We start from the raw sequence: 17,390 nt of genomic DNA on the forward strand, positions 1-17,390 counted from the left end.
GACACAGTCCTTAGTGCCCCTCCCTGATGAGACAACAGTGCTTAAGTGCCCCTTTCCTGGTGGGACACAGTCCTTAGTCCCCCTTCCTGCTGAAGAACACAAGTCCTTAAGTGCCCCCTTCCTGCCCATCTCCCTGATCTAACAGAGAAGTGCCTGCTGCCTCAATCTGCACCTGCCCTGTATCTGTTGATAGAAGGAAAGAACGTCAGACAGAGTAAGAATGTCTACTACACACACACCTGCAAACATTCATGAGTGAACATCAGGACCTGAGACCAAATGCTTACAATCAATTTTTCTATGAATTTTCAAGTCCCTTTCTGGTTTTCTACCTAATTTTTGTCATCTTATAATAATGCTTTTATTTATAAAAACTTTTCTTAAAAATGTACTTTCTAATAAACCAGCTTAATCCCTATATAATTTTCCCTTCCAAACTTATGAGATTTTAATGAATGAGACATAAATAAGTCTGTTACATTAGGCAACAAAATGTAGGTCAATATAGATTTATTTTTGTAAAGAGAAAAGACAAAAATAAACTATATAGTACTTAGAGCCAAACAAATGAAAATAAGCAGAACTGCCCTGGCTGGTTTGGCTCCGTTGGATTCAGCCCTCGAAGAGTCCCAGGTTTGATTCCGGTCAAGGCCACATACCTTGGTTGCAGATTCTATCCCTGGCCCCTGTCTCTCTCACATCAATGTTTCTCTCTCTCGATCTCTCCCCCTCCCTTCCACTCTCTCTACAAATCAATGGGACACATATCCTCAGGTAAGGATTAACAAACAAAGAAAAAAAAAGAAAGAAAGAAAATAAGCAGAATAAAACCTTCAAATAAACAAAAAATTAAACTAAAATTTCAGGTTAAAAAATTTCTGAATGTACCATACACAGTAATAACACAAGTTATAACAAAGTCATACACCTCTGGAAGATTTTGCAGGTTCGGTTCCAGACCCCCACAATATAGCCAATATCACAATAAAGCGAGTAACACAAATTTTTTGGTTTTCTAGTGCATATGAAATTTACGTTTACAGTATACTATAGTTTATTAAGTGTGCAGTAGCATTATACTTCCTCAAAACAATGTACACACCTTTGTTTAAAAATACTTTATTGCTACAAAATGCTAATCAACATCTGAGCCTTCAGAGAGTCATAATCATTTTGCTGGTGGAGGGTCCTGCCTCAATGTTACTAAAAATACAGTATCTGTAAAGTACAACAAAACGAGGTGGGCCTGTACTAAAGCAATCCAATGCACATCACAATTGGTTTCAAGTAAGTTAGTTTAAATCTCCAGACCAGGACAAGACTGATGTTACCTGGCCATCTTAGAAACACCACAGGCGGGATCACACACCTGGCCAGTACAAACGTGCCCATTGTCGACATTAATTACTGACCTCTCTAACTCATTAGTCAATTAGATATCAATATGAGAGAACACAGAGCATTTGCAAATTCATTTACATTTTAAAATTTAAACCCAGAATTTGAGAGTAATATTGGTTGAGGTATTCAAGTATATGGTACTACAAACTGGTCTAGCTGCACATGGAACAAAGCAATGCAAAGGGGAAAAAATGCAAAGAGGGATAACAACATGACAGCAGGCAGGACTGAAATCTTGTTGATCGTGTTCACGTAGTCTCAAGATGTGGCTTTTTACTAATTTGGATTTTATACTCACCTAAACCTTTTTGCCCAGGGTTCTTAGCAAAGGTAAAAGTAAACTGATAGAAATCCTTAAACTTCACTGTGTCCTTAAGCTCTTGCTCCAATCTTGGTAGGAGAGCTTTCAGCTTTTCTGTGCTGTCACACCTGTGATGAGAGAGAGAGAGAAAGAGAGAGAGAGAGAGAGAGAGAGAGAGAGGAGAGAAAGAGAGCGAGAGCGCTTTGTTAAGGGGAGGAGACAGGTCTCCCCAATCCCCAGCAGTTCTCAGCCTCACTGTGATGTGGTGCAGCCTGAGGCTTGGGTCAAAGCGGGGTGGGTAGGTGGAATTCTCATGGGCCTCTTTCTCTAGCGAAAAAGCCTTAAAAAGCCTTGAAATGCTCTAAAACTCATTGTGGTGATGACTGCACAGCGCTTTGAATACACCAAAACCACTGTAAATGGGTGAATTGTACGGCATGTGAATGATGTCTTAATAAAGCTGTCATTAAAAGAAAAAATACAAAATTGCTTGCCCTCCTCTGTGTAAACTGGAACAGGAACATGGTTTAACTCTGCAGCTTCAATAACAGAGGCCAATGCCCCGAGATGACAGAGTGACAAACCCCACTTTCTCCCAGCCCATACCACTGTTACCACTATCCTGTCCCTACATAAGGAAAATAAACCTGTGGCACTTTAGCTACTATATTGAGGGGTTTCTTCACTACAGTGGGTTAGATTTAAAATATCCAAGTATAACGAAACACAACTCTATTGTTTTAAAATTGAATTTGCCTTCCAAAGTCAATAACCTTTAAGCTATTAAAAAGTCTTTAAAGCAGAATCTAAAATAGCAAAACATAAAATTTGTCGTTTTTATCTTGATTGCACAGCAAGGAAGAGAACAAAAGCAACACTTCATTTATCCACACACCCAAGCAGAGCGGGGCTGAGGAAGGACAATTGAGCAAGTCCTGGAGAGGCCGGAACTATCCAGACCAGCAAGTCCATGAATAAATACACTCAGAGGCACAAAGGCACAACTTCAAGGGCTGTCATGGGTGCTGCGGACAGCCCCCAGCCCCGCACCCAGCCAATGGAGAACCAGCAGGCAGCAGCACCTGGGGTGTGGCTGTGTGCCCTTCCCCATTACAACCCCTTTCCTCCACGTGGCCACTTCCTCGCTCTTCTTTATGCCTCCATCACTCCAACAAGCACTCCTTGGCAGTGTGTTAGTTACCCCTGCTTCTGAACTTTTTAAATGGGAACTCATGGTAAGTATTATTTTGTCTTTGGCTTTCTGTGCCAGCATTATGTTTGTGAGGCTCATTTATGCTGACAGTGTGGCTGGGGTTGGTTCATTTCCATTGTCATATAGCATTCCATTAAATTCCTATTTTATAATTTATATATTCTACTGATGATAAATATTTTGGCTGCTTCTAGTTTTCTGGTTACAAAGAATGTTTAAAATGTTCTGTACATGTGTCCTGGCCCACATATGCATGTGTTATGTTAGACACACCCAAGAGTAGAACAGCTGGGTTCACAGGGTCTGTGCACCTTCAGTTTAATAAGTAATGTCAAACAGTTTTCCAACGTGACCATCCCATTTCACACTCCACCAGCAGTACACTAGAGTTCCTGTTGCCTCACATTTTCACTAATGTTTGTGACTGTCTTATTTTAGCCACTCTAAAGAGTGGGTTGTGAGGTTCTATTTCATTGCAGTTTTAATTTGCACTTCCCCAATGAATGAGATTGAGCACATTCTTGTATTTTTCACTGATCATTTGGAAATTCTCTTTTGTGAAGTGCCTGTTCAAGTCTGTTGCCCATTTTCAATTAGGTTATCCTTTTCTTATTGTTTTATAGGAGATTTTTATTTATCAGAGATACAAGCCTTTGTCAGTTAAGTATTTTCAAAGTACTTCAAAATATGGGCTGCCTTTTCACTTCCTTGATGATGTGTCTTGATGAGCTGTTATTTTTAGTATAGTACACTTTATCCATTTTCTTTATAGTGTTTTCTTGGTGATATTTTAAAACTTTCCCAACTGAATAATCATAAAGATATTCTCCTACATTATTTTCTAGAGGATTCTGCCGTTAGCCTTTCAAATGGAGATCTACAATCCACTTGGATTGTTGGTTCATTTCCATTGTCATATAACATTCCATTAAAATTTTATGTGTGGTGTGAGGTAGGGATCAGATGAATTTTTTCCCATATGCCAATTCTCCCAGGACCATTTACTGAAAAGATGTTCTTTCTCCACTTTCCTAAAGTGCTGCCTTTGCCATAATCCAATGTACCTGTATACATGGATTTGTTTCTGGGCCCTCCATTCTGTTCCACTGGTATATTTATCTATTGTGGTGCTCAATATAGTCTTAGTTATTATAGTTTGAAGTCCTGACTAGCTGGTAGAGCAAATCTCACCTTGTTCTTTTTTTCTTTAAGAATTGTTGGCTACTCTTGACCGTGCATATTCATATACATTTAAAATCCGCTTGTCAAATTACAAACATAAACCTACTACTTATTAGAGATCATATAAAATGTATAGATAAATTTAGGGATCAAACAGAAAGTGTTACAACCTATAAATGAGGTATATTTCTCCATTTATTCAGGTTTCCTATCTCTCAGTGAGTTTTCTCTATGGAGGCAGCACACATATTAAATTAGATTTACCCTAGGTGTTTTGTATTTTTGATGCTACTGGAAATGATATTTTAAAAAATTCATTTTATTTTGTTTCATTATTACATTCAGTGTTTTGAAATAATATCAATTTTTGTTTGCTGACCTTGTGCCCTGTAGTCTGGTTAAACTCAAGCTTGAGGTAAACCAAAACTGTGTGGTGTTGGGTGAAGGACAAACAGACCATGGAATATAATAGAGAACCCAGAAATAGAGCAACACAGTCAATTTTTTTGATTTTACAAAGATGTCATGGTATTTCATAAAGTTTACTCAGCCTACTTAAGATTCCTCAAGCTCCCAATTAAAGTATGTAAGATGAACTGTTAAAGGCAGATACTCTAGCCACAGTCAACAGTCAACAGCCAGGAAAACGTGTGAAAAAAACCCCAACAAAACAGAGCAGACACAAAAGCCAAAGTATACTTTAAAGCTTAGTGCTATTTAGACTAGAAGCCAACAGTCCTCTGCATCCCTAAAAGCAATGAGATTGTTTTTATAATACACTTTTTGAACACATGAATGATACTTTTGCATGGTACATAGCACTTTAATATTTACAAAATGCTTTTACCTTTAACTTCCCTGTGAAATGTGGACAGCAGTACCATTAACTATCATTAACTGGTAATCTTAAATTACACTCTGTATACTCCATATAAGAGGGCATGAAATATCTAACACATTTTGCAAAGATTCACACTCAAAATCTTTAAAGTATGTTTTTAAAGTTATGACACTTAACAGGATAACAGGCAACAATTTAAAACATTTACTTTATAATATATTTCTAGACAGTGTCTTAGAAATGCCAGTAAGTGTTTCTATAAGAAGCACTTATTTCCAAATCTCTCATTTTGGGGAGATTTTTAACAGATAGGATAGTGTATAGTATCATGCTCATGGACTACTTCTTTAATAGGTTGTTTTCCATTCTAAAGTACTAGTAATTCATCTAGGCTTTCCTAGTGCAAAGAACATGAAAAAATACACTATTACACCATTGTCACAATGTTCTCTTTTGTTTTTTTTTTTGGTTTTACAAAACCACCAGGTTATGGTAAGATAACACTACAAATCAAAGTTTTGTAGAGTTTATCATTTAAACAGACAAGGCTGACAAATATCACAGTTTCATCAGTTTAATGGGAAAAAAACGAATGCTCTATTCCCCCATCTGGCCTGGAATGCTGAAGCACATGCCTTAAGAACATGTTTACTTTAGGCTTTCAAGCTCCTTGAGCAGCTAAAAAAGGCTAGTTTAAATTGTCAACAATGAAATACCAGAATATCAGCAAGTCAAGCAAGTTGGCTTTTACACGACCTCATGAAATAGTTCAATAAGTTTAATGAGTAAAAGACATTTGTTATGTGCTTTCATTTACTTCTTGGACTTATCTGACAAGTGAGAAACATCTTAAGCTATTAATGAAGCTTTAATCCCAACCTTGTAGGTAGAACAGAGAAATATTACAAGCAAAAATCAAAACGACATTTTATTAATGCTTAATATAGCAACACAATAAACTATACATTTAGTACACAGTATTATGAAATAAGCTGAAGAGCTGAAAACAAACAAACAAAAACACCCTGATGCTTACTGTCAATTTAAAACTGGGGGGAAAAATTAAAAAGTAGAAAATAAATTACAAAAGGAATTAATCTGAGAAAAGATTATGAAATAAAACTTAAATTGGAATTTACTAGTAAAGGGAGACCAAAGGCTTAATATAGTGTAGCTGCATAAAAAATTTATAAGATACACAAATAAAATAAATTAATATGAAATTAATATTTACAGACTGAAAAAGAATTAATGTTGAAAGTATCTTCCTTTATGAAAAATTTAAACTGAGATCAATTTACTTACCCAAGCTCGGTCATGCCATCTACAAATTCCTTTTTGCTAAATTCACATTGAGTTGCTGCCCTGAATTTCCATGCTATAACCAAAACGCTGATACTGGCAGGATCTAGGCTTAAATCATCACAAAACTGTTGAATCCCATCAATTCCAATTTTATTTTCATCTTGTGGGTCTATAGTTAAAATTAAGGAAAAAAGTTATACTATTTTGGAAAGTATTACTGAAATGTTAGAATCATCATCTACTACATAGTTCTAGAAAGCTTGTTTCAAATACATCAGCAGACTGTAATTTTCTACTCTATGAGAAAGATAGCAACAAATAATAATTTATCCAGCAAGTACTCCTATTTTTAAAGTCTAGGTTTCTGGGCGTTAGTGAAAAAAAAAATCATTGAAACTTCTTTTAGAAGATTTAATCATTAACAAAAAATGTAATTTCCCTAAAATAAAATAAAATTCAAGTTTACAAAATTTTAGTTTGCCCAATGGCAAATTGTTACAAAAATACTGCATTGGTATTCATAGTATTTTAAGTTTTTATCACAACCCCACCTAAAGATTGCCGTTTTTCTTTTAAAAGTGATTTCATTTGCTATAGTTCTAATGCTACTATACAATACCTATTTTCAAAATCATTTAGTTTATGCATCCACATTAACAGCTTAGAAATTCAGGCCGAAACCGGTTTGGCTCAGTGGATAGAGCGTCGGCCTGTGGACTGAAAGGTCCCAGGTTCGATTCCGGTCAAGGGCATGTATCTGGGTTGCGGGCACATCCCCAGTAGGAGATGTGCAGGAGGCAGCTGATCGATGATTTCATTTGCTATAGTTCTAATGCTACTATACAATACCTATTTTCAAAATCATTTAGTTTATGCATCCACATTAACAGCTTAGAAATTCAGGTTTCCCCCCAACCTTCACTTCTGGTTTAGAAATAAAATTAAGAAAGTTAGCATTTCCCTATCAGAAATTCAAAAAGTAAAATCTATTAAAAGAAGAATCCCAGCAAGATCTCATCAAACTAGATCTAGTAATTTCAGACAGACCGTGTGTATCATAATATATTATCACTAGAGGCCCAGTGCATGAAATTTGTGCACTCAGAGGCCTGTGCCCTCTCGCTGGGAGCCCTCAGGGGATGGCCGACGGCCAGCAGTCAGACATCCTTAGCGCTGCCGCAGAGGAGGGAGAGGCTCCCGCCACTGCCGCTGCATTCACCAGCCATAAGCTTGGCTCCTGGCTGAGCGGCGCTCCCCCTGTGGAAGCGCACTGACCACCAGGCACCAGCTCCTGCGTTGAGCATCTGCCCTTTGGCAGTCAGTGCGCATCATAGCGACCGGCTGTTCCACCATTGGGCTGAAACCGGCTCTCTGACATCCACCGAGGGTTCCCAGATTGCAAGAGCGCGCAGCCCAGGCTGAGGAACCCCACTGGTGCACAACTGGGGCCGGGGAGGGACGCAGGAGGTCGGCCAGCCAGGGAGGGACTATGGGAGGGCTCCAGGGCATGTCTGGCCCATCTCGCTCAGTCCCAATCAGCTGGACCCCAGCAGCAAGCTAACCTACCAGTTGGAGTGTCTGCCCCCTGGTGGTCAGTGCACATCATAGCAAGCAGTTGAGTGGCCTTAGCATATCATTAGCATATTACTCTTTGATTGGTTGAATGACTGGACGACAGGACACTTAGCATATTAGGCTTTTGTTATCCTATATAATAAATAGGTAATATGCAAATTGACCATCACACCCTCGCACAAGATGGGCTCCCCCATGTGGTCAAAGATGGCCATCCCCATGTGGTCACAAGATGGCCGCCACAAGATGGCTGGCAGGGGAGGGCAGTTGTGGGCAATCAGGCCAGCAGGGGAGGGCAGTTAGGGGTGACCAGGCCGGCAGGGGAGGGCAGTTAGGGGAAACCGGGATGGCAGGGGAGGGCAGTTGGGGGTGACCGGGCCGGCAGGGGAGGGCAGTTTTGGGCGATCGGGCTGGCAGGGGAGCAGTTAGGCTGGGAGAGGAGTGGTTAGGGGGTGATCAGGCTAGCAGGCAGAAGCAGTTAGGGGCAATCAGGCAGGCAGGCAGGCGAGTGGTTGGGAGCCAGTAGTCCCAGATTGTGAGAGGGATGTCTGACTGCCGGTTTAGGCCCGATCCCTGTGACTTCCTGTGGGATTGGGTCTAAACCAACAGTTGGACATCCCCCGAGGGGTCCCAGATTGGAGAGGGTGCAGGCCGGGCTGAGGGACAAACCCCCTCCCCCAGTGCACAAATTTCATGCACCGGGCCTCTAGTATAGGATAATGTATGTGTTAATTCTGTTAGAACAGGGATAGGGAACCTTTTTTCTACCAAGGGCCATTTGGATATTTATATCATTCATGGGCCATATAAAATTATCAACTTAAAAATTAGCCTGCTCTATTTGGTCAAACATTTAATTAACTCACCCCTAATGCCTTGGCAGTGCCAGGCCAAATGATTTCGGGCTGGACATTCCCCACCCCTGGTTTAGAAGGTGGAAACAGAAAACCTGTAGCTCCTTTACTTAAATAAAGATTAAGTGTGATAAACTTCTGTCATACAAGATTTAATTTTGGTCACTTAAGTACTATGTATTACATTTTAAATATATAAAAGAAAAATTGATGATTAAATGAATGAAACCAAAAATATCCTTCCACCTCTATTCTATTAATACTATTTCAAAAGTATTAGTGATGAAATAACTGCTGTTGTGGGTTTACAGGACAAAGGTTCTGTAAAACATTTTCACTTGTCTTTCTTTCAGTTCTATGCTCCTAACATTATAGATTTTAAGGATAACAGAAAAACTGGTCTACAATGCTCTCACCTAATAAGCAATCTTAATAAATTTCATATACAATAATATTGTATATTTTAAAGTAACTTTAGAAGCACTTATTCATTTGTATATATTAATGCATAACCAACATTATATTTGTCCTTGAACAATACTGTATATTTATTTTTAGAACCCCACATGATTATACCATATATCTACTTTAAATAACTAAAATTACATGGATAATATTAAATGAAGGAATGAAGTTTAAACTAAAGAAAAATGACAATTTTCACTTATATAACTGTATTTTTTCAAAGGCAGCTGCACATATTTGAATAATTTTAAAATCTGCACAGCATCTGACTTACAAAATTAGCTCAACAATTAACAGCCAAAAAATTAAAGCACACTAACGCTTAATTTAAAATAATGTTCTTTTTTTTTAAGAAGTACAAGTACAAATCTTCTTTTAGCCACAGAATATGTTTCTGAGCCAAGATTTTTTAAAAAATGCAATTCTCAATCCATTCTTCAGATCTAGACAGATTAAAATATACACACAGTATTCTCAAAAGTAAAACATGAAGATAATAAACAAGAATTTAAAGCCACAGGAGTTATACTGTTTGAGTTAATACTTGCTTAAATTAGTGTTTTTTGTTTTGTTTTGTTTTACGTTTGGGAAATAAAAGGGTTTGCCTTAGAAACTACTAGAAGAAGAAAAAACCCTCAATAAACTCTTGAATCTTGCTGCCTCTCCCATCACAGCACAGATATGACATTTCATATGAAATCTAAAAGCCTGCCAAGTGATTTGAATCTGTATATATTCAACACGTAGACTTTTTTTTAATGCAGACTTATTTATGCAATATGATTGTATTTTTGTTGTTGTTGTTAATCCTCATCTGAGGATATTTTTTCCATTGATTTTTAGAGAGTGAAAGAGAGGGGGAGAAACATCTATGTGAGAGAGACACCTCGATTGGTTGCCTCGAGCACGCGCCCCAACTGGGGCCAGGGATCTAGCCCGCAACCGAAGTATGTACCCTTGACTGGAATGGAATCTGGGCTCCTTGGGTGCGGGCCTACTCTCTGACCACTGAACCAAACCGGCCAGAATGCAGTATGGCTGTATTTTGATATGGAAAGCCCCATTCTTGGTGTTGATTTCAATAAAAATAACAACTGTTCCCAAGCTCCAACACAAGTTTCTTTAGTAAGAGCTTTTCCCAAAGCTCATGCAATAACTGAAGTTGTTTCAGTATTACAACACTACTACACTGTGTTAAGAGATGGATGACTTTTCCAGACACATCAGAACTATTTTTATGATTTGGTACTGTTATTTATTTATTCATTTTATTATATATTTTCATTTATTTCAGAGAGGAAGGTAAGAGGAAAGAGACAGAAACATCAATGATGAGAGAGAATCATTCATTGGCTGCCTCCTGCACATCCCCCACTGGGGATCGAGTCCACAACCCGGGCATGTGCACTGACTGGAATTGAACTGTGACCTCCTGGTTCATAGATCGACACTCAACCACTGAGCCATGACTGGCCTGGCATTCTTGGTACTGTTTTTAAACAACTTTCTCACTACCAATATTCAGCCTAGATGGAACTGCTTGGGGAAAAGCACTATATTCACAGGTGTAGCCACCTGGCCATGATACTATACTATTGATGGATCCCCTGCCACTAGTGATCCCAGTAGGGAGAGCTGACTGCCAACCAGTCTTTAGACTGCTCTCTTCTCATCCCACCCATAATCTACATCGATTAATAGTCACAATTCCATTTAAACTGGATTCTGCAGCTGGGTATCAGGAAGAGTAGGAACAGCATGATGAAGGTCTTTTGAACACAGCATCAGAAATTCAAGAAACAACACTGTCTGCTCCCTAGGATGCAAGCGAGTTCTTTATTGTCTGCCCTGTTGTCGCCGTCACCCCTTACCTTTGTACCTGTTATACAGCTGCTCCAGCTTCTTCTTGTCCACTGTGTTTTTCATGGATTCCTTGTGGAATGAGTCCGGGTTTTGGAAGAAGTTGTCGGTGGCCACGTCTAGTTTCCACTCATTCTGTGTTAAGCAGTAGATGGCAGTTCTTTCGCCAGCCTGAGTAAATGCCATAAACTGGCGGACCTTGTCCTTCTGAGATGATTTAAGCTTATGCTTTGGGATGCAAAAGAAGCAGGAAAGCCAATGAAGCCAATCCAGAGGTTTGTTTCAGCATTCTATTCCTAATGCCTATATTTTAACTGGACTTAGTTTTTTTTTTCTTGTTGGGTGACTCAACTTCACTTCAGAATTACAGGAAGACAAAGGCTTGTTCTTCGTCAGTTAAAAAGACTTCACAGTCTTCTGAAAATTGAAACGACAGCATCTATATAGCAACAGATATGCAAAGTCTAATCTTCAAAACATGATGAGAATCAACATTTTATACAAAATTTACATTCTGATTTCTACCCACTTCAATTTGCATGAGCACCTTATTTTTCCCTAAGTCTCAGTAAATCCCTCTTTATAATAACGAGGCCCCTGATGAAATGAGGCTGGGTACTCGACCCAAGGCCTGACCATATCACTGCCACCCAACTGTTCTCTTTGGCTACAATTAATTTCAGGCTCTAATGAACGGGAAGAGGGATTCCCAGTTCGAAAACATCTTTTTTTTTAAAGTTTTTCCCATTTTAAAATCGGCAGTACCACATTGATCAAAACATACACACACAATTAAGCATAGTGTGAAAAAAATTTACAAGAGTTCCAAAAGCAAGCACAAAAAGCTTGTTACGACTAATTGAATATGATACTAATAGCAAGAATGTCTGTGTACATGAGACAGAAATAAAATAGAAAAATAGGGCAGAGGCTGTGAGGCAGTAAATAGCAAAACTGCCAAGTAACTGTACTATATATAGTATATAATGAAACAAAATAACATCTTAATACTTCCAGATATAGGATGGTAAAGTTTCCATTTATCTAAAGTAACTTGATTAAAATGATACTAGGAATAAAAGTGACTCACTAATTTCTGTAAACCAAAATGGACTCAATCTAAGATGCTAATACTTTACACATAAGGGGGACATTTTTACTTAATTGAGAATTTAAACTCAATCTTGTTTTAAAAAAGATGAGACAGCTTAAAGAAACACAAAATAAAATGTAACTTACAAACATATGTAAATGGAAAACAAGCTACAGATGAAGAAACTGAGAGGAGGGGAAAAGGAAAATAAGAAAGCCAAGGACACGATACAGACATGCACACCACATACAAGAGCTGGAAATTAAGCTCCAAGCTTCCCAGTTGCCAGAGCAGAGAAGAAAATAGGACTAGTTGGAAAATCTGTTTTTCTAAGATTAAAAAACCTACCAGTGGCCCAGAAGAGACACAGCTCCTCCTGGCACTGAAACCCAAAGGAAGGGTCCCCTGTGGCTGCTCATGAAAGGGCAGTGCGCAACGTCCCCTTCGTACCAGACCAACTCCTCACCAAGATGCCAACAACGAACAGCAGGGCAAGCTTCCAGAGCTGTTCTTAAGGCACCCTCCGCGCATGCTGAAGCCAAAAGAGCACAGCATATATAATTCAGCAGGAGCACAGACAGTGCAGTCCAGTACGCTGCTCTCCGGGTATGGTCTGAGGACCCCAGGGATCCATGATGACACAACTACCTCCACAATGATTCCAAGCCACTCTCCGCCCTTCTCACTCTCATTGGTGTACTCTAGAGGCTTCCAGAGGCTGCACAGCTTGTGCTATCATCACAACAGGGTGAATGCAGAACACTTGAGAACCTGTCTTTTATTAAGCTGGACATTAAAGATAACTTGCAAAAAGGTAATGCAATGCAAATACATATGGGTTTATTATTACTAAGTATATAAATATTTTTAAACTTTCCATTTCCATTTCTAATATGGAACATACCAATGGCTACGACCCACATAAACAAAAGCTCTTTGGGGTCCCAATAATTTTTCAAAGCGTATAGGGGCCATGGGACTAAAACGTTTGAGAACTGATCTAGGGTAACACAGAAAATTAACGATTTGGCTACTAAGAACAATGTTGATCATTTTGGGTGTTTGGTCCCATTTGGAATCTGATGAAAGTCACAGAACTTTCTCTAGGAAAACATATGTGGTACATGTGGTACACACATGTACATGTAGTTTTGCATATAATTTCAGGGTTGTCACAGAACATTTAAGCCCATCTATTGGTTCCTCAGAGGATAGGGGAAGGCGGAACTCCGTTTAAAAACTGATGCCTGGCTAGTGTGACTCAGTGGTAGAGTATCAACCCATGAACCAGGAGGTCATGGTTTGATTCCTGGTCAGGGTTTGATTCCTGGGTTTCAGACTCAATCCCCACTAGGGGGTGTGCAGGAGGCAGCTGATCAATGATTCTCTCTCAATTCTCTCTCATCATTGATGTTTCTATCTCTCCTTCTCCTTTTCTCTCTCTGAAATGAATTTTTTAAAATGCAGATAAATGCACTTTAAACAAACAAACAAACAAACAACTGATGAGCAAGATCAGGAGCTGATTGGTCTCTATTGCAGCTACTCAACTTTTCCATTGCAGTGAAAGCAGCCCTTTACAACATGCAAATGAGTGCACATGCTGTGCACCAATAAAACTTTATTTACAGCCAAGGCCGGATTGCTCGGTTGGTTGGAGCATCACCCCCTACACCAAAAGGTTGTGAGTTGGATTCCTGGTCAGAGTGTATAAAAGAGGCAACCAATCGATGTTTCCTTTCTCTCTTTCTCCCTTCCTTTCTCTCTCAAATCAATATAAATCCTCAGGTGAGGATTAAAAAAATTATATTTACAAAAACAGGCAGCTAGCCTATGGTCTGTAGTTTACAATCTTGATCTATATTCTAGGGTGAATACATGGAATATGTATTCTATACATTATTTCCTGAAATTGAGCCTTTGGAAAGAACTAGAAAAAAGAGTTCCAGATATATTCTTTGGTAAGATCAAATTCATCTAAATTAGGGCAGATCCCATAAGTTCTGATAGTGAGCTGATAAAAATAAAGCTAGCATCTTTTTATGATAGTCTCCCCAAGGGAGGGTGGGCAAAGCCAAGCGTTACCTCAGAAAGCTTAAGATAGAAACAGATGTTCAATCTCAAAATGGCACACCATTAAAAATAACCATGATATATTTATTATGGAAATTGCCATCAATGCTGGATTTAAAAATTTTGTCATGGTTGCAAAACAAAATTCAGTATATACACACAATGAAGCACAGTCATAAAAAGAAATAAAGTACTGATGCTACGATGTGGATGAACCTCGCAAATATGCTGAGTGAAAGAAGTCAGTCACAAAAGGTCACATAATGAATAATTCCATTTTTATGAAATATCCAGAAGAGACAAGTCCACAGAGATTGAATGAAGCAGATTGGTGACTGCTAGGGGCTGGAGTGAGGGGAACGGGGAGTGAGTGTTAATGAATGTGGGATTTTCTTGGGGGTGATGGAAATGTTTGGAAATATACAGAGCTGGTGATAGTAGTACAACGTTGTGATTGTACTAAACAGCACTAAATGCAACTAAAACTCCTTACTTTTTAATAGTTAATTTTATGTTATATAGATCCCACCACAAAAGAAAATTCCCCAATTGTGCCCTGGGAACCTTCTAGATTAATCAACAGAGTAGCATACTGTCAGGTAACTTAATTATTTAACCAGTTTATATAATTGGTAGGCCCATACCAAGTGTTGACAGACAGCTGGAAGATACAGTGATGCCTGATCTCAAGGCACTTTTCTTGATAATCTGCTCTTGAAGCCTTTCCTAATATGTGACAAAAAATTATATCAACGTGTAAAGGAGAATGCTTTTTGAAAACCCTGGAAGAGGTGCAGGAGTATATGGACCCAGGCCCACAAAGTGGTCTGAACTGTTACTATAAGTTACAAAATGGGTAGACCTGCAGTTAAGAGAAATAAATAGATCCCTCTTCCATCTATTCCAAGTGACTGCTATGTCATAAGACAGATCCTACAACCTTGAACCTCTAAGTGGTATGAAGGTGCTAGTTCTTAATGAGCAACAGTGGCCATGGGCCTAAGTATAGCCCATAAGTCTCTGGCTAGAATGAAAAGCAAGGGAACTGTCATTAAAGTTGCAACAATTTGATGTTACCCATTACAAGTTTCTCCGCAAAATAATAGCAATTAAAAACAAAAATCATTAAGCTAAGTCTAAAGATTGTATGCTAAATTTGCAAACTGCAAGTTGCAATTTGTAAAAAAGGGAACTGGCATAAAGCTGTCTAGAAGAAAAAGCCTCATAAACGAATTCATTATAGGGGAAAGAAGAAAGCTCTGGTCTATTTAAACAGCACTAAATCCATAAATTGGCAGGACCAGAGCTTACCCTGTCAAGAGAATTAAATTAATGGTAGCTTTTAAGGGGGGAGAGGGACATTTTCTATGTTTCATTGTTTTAGAATATTAAATGTACACAATTCTTGAAATAAAAACCTGGATAACCAGTAGAAACAGCAAATAAAATCTCTAACCTATAGAAAAAGTCTCAAACATTTTAACTATGACCTTGTGAAAAAATCATTTACATAATCTGGGCATCAAGACTTAACCACACATAAAATGAAAAAAAACACACAAGTTATTCTTACAATGAATGCCCTTCCACCTAATACAACAAATTTTCTCTTAGGGTCAACTTACTAGGGCTGCCAGGGCAACAATAATGATCAAATTAATTACATAAACTTGGTCACTTGGACTCTGTTTCACGCTGGGGGTGGTGGTAAACTCAAGTGTTTCCTTTCACACTCCTGCATCTCCAGCCTCGGCAGTGGTTGCACCGTCCTCTTCTGCAAGTTAAGCCTTCCTTCCCCTTAAGCGCTGGAGAGAGTGGTCTCTGCCTGCTGAGGGGGCCACATCCTGCCTAAGTCAGCAAGTGCCTCCTGGCTGCACTGCTGACCACCCCCTCTTGGTTTCTATGACCACTCTCTTCCATCTCCCCGTTTCCCTGACATGACCGTCTTCAGCTCCTTCTTGGCCAATCTTCCCAACCTGAAGTTCTGTCTCAGGCCTCCACTCTTTCCCCTACACATTCCTCCAGGACTAGCTCTCTTCTGCTGGGAACCTTCCCACTGGCCTCCTGGTACCATCAGGACGAAGACTAACATTTTCTTTCTGCCCTAGAAGACTGCACAATCTGGTTCCAGGCCCCTTACAAGCCTCCTGCTGTGTCACTTTCCCCTGGCTCCTGGTGCTGTCGCCAGGCAGACCTCCTGCCACCTATTCTGTTCTTTCCACCGGGAGTACTGCTCACCTCTGGCTGTGCCTGGCATCCCACTCATTTCCGAGAGCTCGGCTCACACTCTGGCTAAGCCTCCCTTGCCTTGGCATCGGACACCACTCACCCACCCCCCCACAAGAGTTCCTGGAACCTGTGCCACTCCCTAGCACTTATCCCAACTGTAATAAAATAGTTGCATGCTTAGTGCTTATCTCCCCTGCTAGCCGGACACGGGTCAGAACACCAAACCCACGTCTGGCTCGCTCACCATCAAACCCCCAACATCTTGGGCACGACCTTTCCTCGCCAAGAGAAATCACTGGGTTTATTGAATGAGTGATGAAACCCATCAATAACCATGGTTTCCACTACATTTCAAAGTAATCAGACATTTCCTGAGACGTCTTTTCCGAGCTCCAGATCTCTATTTCCAACTAACCACAGGACCCTTCTATTTCCCCCTCGTTACTATCGTATAGTCTTCCCGCACAAATCTCTTCTTCCCTCTATCTTCTTTTTTTTTTTTTTAGCTGAATAATCTCACCATCTGCTCAGATGCCCAAGCCAGAAACTGCTGAGTCCTTTCTTTCCTTTATTCTCCCTTTCTGAAGAGTTCCATAAAAGTCTTCCCCCCTCCCTCTCCTCCTCCCCCTTATTCCTACAGACAATCTCTGGCTCAAGTCCTCACCGCTTCTGCTCTCAATCATTACAACTTCCTATCTCCCTCTCAGAACAGATATGACCACCAACATTCCAGAGTTATCCAAAGGCTTTTTTATAAAATGGAATTCATGATCAAATCGCACCCCCGCCCCATTTTTTAAAAAAGTGAAATGGGCCCCCCCGTTATCTCTGAGATAGTCTCGGCAATCGCCTTGCGGGAGGAACGTGGAGGTCGGGGTCCCCCACAGCAGGACTACCGACACAGGGCCTCTTCTCACACTCCGAGTGTAGAGTTTATCAGGAGATAACTGGAGCCCTTGGAGGTTTCGAGAAAAGTGGGGTGGTCTGTGACACGATCA

At 39.7% G+C, this 17,390-nt stretch overlaps 1 protein-coding gene across 1 annotated transcript in view; it reads right to left on the bottom strand.

The window, feature by feature from the left end:
- DCUN1D2 (defective in cullin neddylation 1 domain containing 2) overlaps nt 1-17,390 on the bottom strand; it is a gene marked incomplete at its 3' end in the record, with an annotated part of 30,293 nt that overhangs the window by 12,186 nt on the left and 717 nt on the right. Inside the window, exons 2-4 of the mRNA XM_014467415.2 lie at nt 11,009-11,225; nt 6,244-6,412; nt 1,700-1,830 (exon numbers count right to left, since the gene is read on the bottom strand). Of these exons, the coding sequence (XP_014322901.1) occupies nt 1,700-1,830; nt 6,244-6,412; nt 11,009-11,225 (517 nt within the window). The remainder of the gene's footprint in view (nt 1-1,699; nt 1,831-6,243; nt 6,413-11,008; nt 11,226-17,390) is intronic.

The sequence above is a fragment of the Myotis lucifugus genome, unplaced genomic scaffold (assembly GCF_000147115.1).
Source record: "Myotis lucifugus unplaced genomic scaffold, Myoluc2.0 scaffold_395, whole genome shotgun sequence".
Lineage (NCBI taxonomy): Eukaryota > Metazoa > Chordata > Mammalia > Chiroptera > Vespertilionidae > Myotis > Myotis lucifugus.